This window comes from Haliaeetus leucocephalus, unplaced genomic scaffold (assembly GCF_000737465.1).
Source record: "Haliaeetus leucocephalus isolate CR32 unplaced genomic scaffold, Haliaeetus_leucocephalus-4.0 Scaffold897, whole genome shotgun sequence".
Lineage (NCBI taxonomy): Eukaryota > Metazoa > Chordata > Aves > Accipitriformes > Accipitridae > Haliaeetus > Haliaeetus leucocephalus.
This window is the reverse complement of record NW_010973333.1, coordinates 3,565,067-3,571,206: the sequence shown is the minus strand read 5'-3', so window position 1 is coordinate 3,571,206 and position 6,140 is coordinate 3,565,067. Positions and strand designations below refer to the sequence as shown.

The 6,140-nt window shown below is 40.7% G+C and overlaps 1 protein-coding gene across 1 annotated transcript in view; it reads left to right on the top strand.

Annotated features, from left to right (window-relative positions):
* Nucleotides 1-6,140, top strand: part of COG3 (component of oligomeric golgi complex 3) — a 31,818-nt gene that overhangs the window by 456 nt on the left and 25,222 nt on the right. Inside the window, exons 2-7 of the mRNA XM_010583444.1 lie at nucleotides 1,778-1,927; nucleotides 2,473-2,534; nucleotides 4,241-4,406; nucleotides 5,218-5,292; nucleotides 5,414-5,506; nucleotides 5,820-5,945. Coding sequence (XP_010581746.1) covers nucleotides 1,778-1,927; nucleotides 2,473-2,534; nucleotides 4,241-4,406; nucleotides 5,218-5,292; nucleotides 5,414-5,506; nucleotides 5,820-5,945 — 672 coding nt within the window. The remainder of the gene's footprint in view (nucleotides 1-1,777; nucleotides 1,928-2,472; nucleotides 2,535-4,240; nucleotides 4,407-5,217; nucleotides 5,293-5,413; nucleotides 5,507-5,819; nucleotides 5,946-6,140) is intronic.

The following is a 6,140-nucleotide window of genomic DNA, read 5'->3' as shown; positions in this document are numbered from 1 at the left end:
GGGAGGGAGGAAGGCGCCGGGCTGCCACGTCGCCTGGCGGCTCGGCCCGGCCCGACCGGCTAAAAGCCCGCCCGGGCCCCCCCCCTCCCCCGTTTTGGGGTGTTTTTACGTTTGGTTTTTTTTTTTTTTTTTGACAATAACGTGTCGTTAGCGTGGAAGGGGTGGTCTCCCGCTCACTTATAAAATGGCAAAACTCCGGCAAGGTGGTTCTTTACGAACGCTCCCCTGTCCGCACAGGGAAGGAGCGAAACGTTTGCGTTCCTTACCTGCGCTCTCCAGGGGAGGTTTTGTATTTGACGAGGATCACGGCACAGTGCCACAAAATCCACAAAGCTGGCGCTCAGCGGGTGTCCGAAAGCTCAAAATAACCAAGGGGAGGGGGCAAGGCAATCCCTTCCTGAAATGCACCTGCTTCACGTCACGCTCCCTGGTTTCTTTCTGGTGTCAGCTGTGTGCAACCCTACTAAAGTAAATCCTGGCAGGCATCCCAGAGGATTGTAGAAGGATGTGCTGCTGCCCGCGGGTGCCCTTAAGGATCTTCAGACAGCTCTGCAGCAAGGCAGGTACCAGATTTGCCAGTCAGGACAACAGGGATGCCGAGACGTTGAGTACTTCAGCTGGTCTAGGCTCCCGCTGAAGTGGATTGGGACAGTGGCATCTTGTCTTTTCCAAAAAAGCGGGTGCTGATGGACTCGTCTTTTCCTCAGGAGAGAAACCCGGGCTCCCCAGCTTGGGTCCTGCCTGTTTCGGATGGCAGGAGGGGTGCGGGAGACAAGTGGAAGTTGAACAAGATAGGTCAATCTGTCTTTTCTCAAATGGTTGAAATCCTGATTGTTCTGTCTTTGCTGGACTAATGTTACCAGGCAATGGATATTTTACTAAGCGAGTAATTTTCTAGAGAGATACCAACTTCTGTTTAAGTAGTGTTTTCTGGTTTTATGTTACTGATGTTCTCAGCAATAGAAAGCATACTTTACTTGCCAAGTGAATTAAAAAGGGTATTGCATTCGTTAAGAGTATATAATGATATTTGTTTCCTTGAATTAATTTCTTCCATATAAGCTAATTAATAGTCTCCAATCGTCCCTAAATACAATTTCTTTCAAGTTACTTTTTTCCATATTTTTCTTGCTTAAAAAAAATCATTGTGGCCAATAATTCGCATTCAGCAGAGCTATTCCTTGTCTTCTAAAAAAGCCTTTCTTTTTAGCTTGGCTTCTTCAGTAAAAGGCATTTGAAAGAATATGTGACACTATTTCCTGAATAAATTCTGGCAGTGCTCAGTCTTGAATTTTCTCTCAGTTTCTGGCAAAAAAACCTGACAATTCCTGTGCGGTGGTATTGCCGTGTAGTGTAGACAGTAGTGGCATTTATTTTTGCTTCTGAATGCGTTCTGAATTCTTATGTTCTCAGGTACTTTTCTAGTGCATTTCTCTGGGTATAGAACCAGTTAAATTGGAAATCAAAGTATAGCTCATCACGATGTCAGGCACATGTACATTCAGTTTCTGTTCTTAGACAAACGTGTACTTACATAAGATGCTATATAATGTTTTCTGACTTAAAAAAAAAATTAGGTGTTTCTGGATATATAGGTCTGGTAGTTGTTGGCGTATTACCATATTGGTAGATAAAATGTCCATTGCATTTGTTTCTTCAAAACTAGATGCCTGTAATTTTCTCAAGTTGATGCTTTGGATTGTGTCATTGTAGTTGAGCTGAATACACTTATTCTTGGTAAGTTCGCTAACTATATTTTGTGGGCTTTTGTGAGCAGCTTCCAATTGAAGATTTGTGCAGCCTCACATCCCAGTCGCTAACTGTTACGCTGACGGCCGCCGCAGTGCCAGAATCCACAGAGGATGTCCTCTTGAAAGGATTTGCCATACTGGGGATGGAGGATGAAAGAATTGAAACAGCACAGCAGGTAAGTGATGCTGAAAGTAACTTCCAAGTTGCAGTGATCTTCTTCAGATAATTCTGTGAGTTTCTGTGCCTCTTGCCTAGCTTTTGGTGGGTTTGTTAAATTTTTTTGGCCTTTTTTCAAGATGCATGAAGAAACTTGCGGGGGGGAGGGGGAATCGTCGAAGTCTTAGCCCTTAAGTGACAGATGCTTTTCCCATTTCAAGACTTTTCCCACCTTCAGTAAGGTGGTGTTGCTCATCATATAGAAGAATGCCATGCCCGCTCCCCACCTTTCTAATGTGACAGGCTTGTTCTTGTGCAAATAAAAAGACATGAAATTCAGTCTTTCCCATTTTAATTTGGTGGAGGAACAGAATAGAATATTTCAGTTGGAAGGGACCTAATGAGGAGTTAATAGTTTGTTTCCTTGATTAATAATAAAGTTCTGAAACAGCTCTGTTTTTAACAAAAGCTCATCTTCATTTCATAGATCTGCTTTTTTTTTTTTTTTTTTTAAATTGACTGCATGTGATATCTGTGTTGTTCACACCATAAAATCTCTTCTAGTTCTTCTCCTGGTTTGCTCAGGTACAAACACAGATGGATCAAGATGAAGGTGCCAAGTATAGGTACGTGTTCTTCCTTAGTTCCTTTCACTGTAAGCAATTTCAACCTTGAAGGACTTCATCTTGTTCATATAATGTTAGCACGTGTTCAGATTCAGCTGGCGGGGAATGGGGGAGTGTGTTAGAACAGCGGAAGCTTTCCAAGGCCGTGTGCCCCACTCCCATCCTGAAGGCTATTACCCTCGTGGAAGAGCGGTTAAAAGGGACATAGATTTCCTTCTGAACTGCCTAGTACATTAAGACAGATTAAAATTAGTTTTGGCTTGTAGACAGGGCTGTAGAGAAAGGCAATCTAAGAGCTTTCATATGCCTTTTCAACTGCCGCTGCTATTGAAATGGCATCCTCTGAGAGCGAGACTGTGTGAGCAGGTGTAGCTGGTAGTCATTTCTTCTCTCGCCATTTGGTTCACCAGTGCCTGTGATTTGTCATTCTCTATCTGCATTCCCTGCATTCCTTGACACTGAGCTCAACTCCGGTTTTGAGACTTGGCATTCTCATCTATTTATGTCTAATTGACTTTTCCGTTGGGCTCCCAAGAGCTCCTTTCCACTGACTTCTGCAGTTACTCCTCAAGAGTCTGAAGTACAGCTGAATGGCTTTGCCAAATCTACTGATGGCTTTTATGGAAACTGGCTTGTGTTTTGAGACTTTATGAACTTGCCCTTGGCCACAAAGTGATGCTGCTGTGTTCCCCCCTTCTGTTTTTCTCTGCTTGTCTTTGGTCTGCCTCTTCCTCTCTTGCTCTGACGTTTGAGGATGTGATGGTTCTTAAAAGCAGAGGTTTAGGCATGTACTGAGCCCATGATCAGATCATTAACAACCTAAAAAGATTAGCATCCTTACAGTTTGTCAGTTGACATGTTCATAATAGCGCACACAGATACTTAAGTGTGCCGTGGATGCAGAATGGTCTGTAGGATGGTCAATATGTAATTGTTTGCAGGAGGCCGGAGGAGCAGGAGGAAAGTAAGTTCTTTGCCTGTTGTACACTAGAGGGTTTTGCACGCGACTACCGAGAATTGTGATTTTACTTGCTGCTTTGTATGTGGTAAAGTAGAGCTCAGAAGTTTTAGCTGAAATCCAAGAGTGATTCATTTTAAATGATGCTTTAGTCAAGCTGAATGCTTGACACATATTTACTGATCATTTAGAGTTTATATCTGTGTTGAGCCTTAGACAAACTTGGTGACATTAGATACTGGATCTATTTCATTTAAGCCTCTTGCAATCCTCGCAGTAAGTTTTGAATCCTCTGGATAATTTCAACTACTTTAGGAGAGTGAAACTAATTTCTAAATGGAAACTGAAAATTGTGTAGGAGAGACCCAAATTAACACCCCTACTGGAAGGCAGGCAGGTAGAATTTGCCTGCTAGCAGTAGCCTGCAGTAGTCACTATGTTTGTGCTGTCCATTTAGACAGTATTTGCGTGCTCTAGACTAGCTGTGGTGCATGCTGCTGCTTTCTGGGTACGCTTGCTATAAGGAATGTCAGGGAAATGGAGTTACTGCAGTGGCTATTCCAAACCCTATAGCTGTGTTATTTCTGTGGGTCACGGAACATCTGCTTATTGTGTGCTGTTGCTTGATGGAAGTGGTCTTTTATTCCTAGAGAGGGAAAGGTAGTGGCAGTGTCCCTGCAGGCAGCCGGATTTGCAAATTCAGAAAGTGAAATTTTACTTCTGTTATCTGTTGATTCTCTTTTTCCAGACAGATGAGGGATTACTTGTCTGGCTTTCAGGAGCAGTGTGATGCTATCTTGAATGATGTGAATAGTGCCCTTCAGCACCTGGAGTCACTGCAAAAACAGTATCTTTTTGTGTCCACAAAGACAGGAACGCTGCATGAGGCCTGTGAACAACTTCTGAAAGAGCAGGTAATCTTTGATGGGAGCATTACTGGAAACTTCTAAGATACCATAAATGAAAGTTTCTTTTTCTCAGGCTGGGAAGACTTGTGAGCTGTGGTGACAATCCCTCCATTTGCTTTGGACCTCGTTTTTGGTGTGTTTCACCTGCAGCTAGGGTGTCAGGCTCTGTGCAGTAAAATGTTCGGTATGTGTTGATACACACTTTAATCAAGAAGGATAGCTAGCTGAGGTGAGCTTTTGTAACTGATGCCTGACAAGTGCAAACTTTATTGAGATTAATAATTCATATCCCTTACAAAAGTATTTTAGCTGGTTATTGCAAGAAGAAAGATTTTTTTAAAAGTTACAAGCTTATTTCCACATACTTTCTTTCTCCTCATGAACTGTTCCAATAGTGATATAACAAATGTGTCTTTTTAGCATAACTGGATAAGGGAGAACTTTTAAAGGCTCCAGTCCTGAAATACAGGATTTCTGCAGTTCTCCGTAATACTGATGACAGCATTGTTCTTTGTATGCAATAGTATCTGTGGAATGCTGACAAACCTGTAGAATATATGTTTTTAAATACACTATTGAGAGTAACGTGTCTTTTCTCTGGTAAGAGAGAGCAAGAGAGCACAGCTGTATTCTGCATCTTTTGTTGTATTTCTTTAGTTGCAGGTTATCTAAAGCTAGTTAACACTGGTGCATGCTGAGAGCTGAAAGGGAGGCTGAATAATTTTATATATATATGTATTCTAATACATGTATATAAATATATATTTAAAGTACTTGTTAGGTTGCTGATTTTCTTCTATTTATTGCTTTTTAATAGTCAGAACTTGTTGACCTGGCTGAAAACATCCAACAGAAACTTTCCTATTTTAATGAGCTGGAAAACATCAACACAGTAAGTATTATTTCACTGTTAATAGTCTTAGAAAATGAAAGCGTACCAATCTTTTGAACTTTGTGGCCAACACTAAGTTACTTGGGTTCCTTACAATGATGCTTTGTCTTGTTTTCCAAAGAAATTGAATTCCCCTACGCTGTCCGTGAACAGTGAAGGATTCATTCCCATGCTGGCTAAGCTTGATGATTGTATTGCATATATTTCATCGCATGTAAGTAATTCTGTATGGGTTTTAGATAAATCTTAATAGTTTCAAAACTATGCATTCATACTATTTTTGTGGTGTGTTTTTTTCCCCTATAAAATGTTCTCTCTGCCAAATACAGTAAGAAAGCAAAGATGACGGTTTGTAAACATAAGAAATTTTTACTGAATATATTTAATATTCTGCTTAATTTTTATAAAATACTGCTTATGGGTTGTACAAACTAGCATTTCTAGCTAGTAAAAAGAGTATTTTAAGTTTTGATAAACTTTCGACTCTTACTGTTCGTATTTAAAATGGATTTTTTTATTTCTTTCAGCCAAATTTTAAAGACTATCCTGTATATTTGATTAAGTTTAAACAATGCCTTTCTAAAGCTATGCACCTTATCAAGACATACACTGTGAATACACTACAGAACCTCACAAGCCAGTTAATGAAAAGGGTAAGGTGAATCAGTAAGTGGTAACTCAAGTTGTACTGAAATGTCTATTGTAACACTATACAGTTTTCTTCTCTTTGTTTTTTTGAGAGTGGGACGCATCAGCAGTTTTTTGTGAAAATAGGTCAGTCCTATACCACAGTGTTTGTGTAGGTTGGCCAACTTCCAGCCGAATCTGACAGAGACCTAGTGATCCAG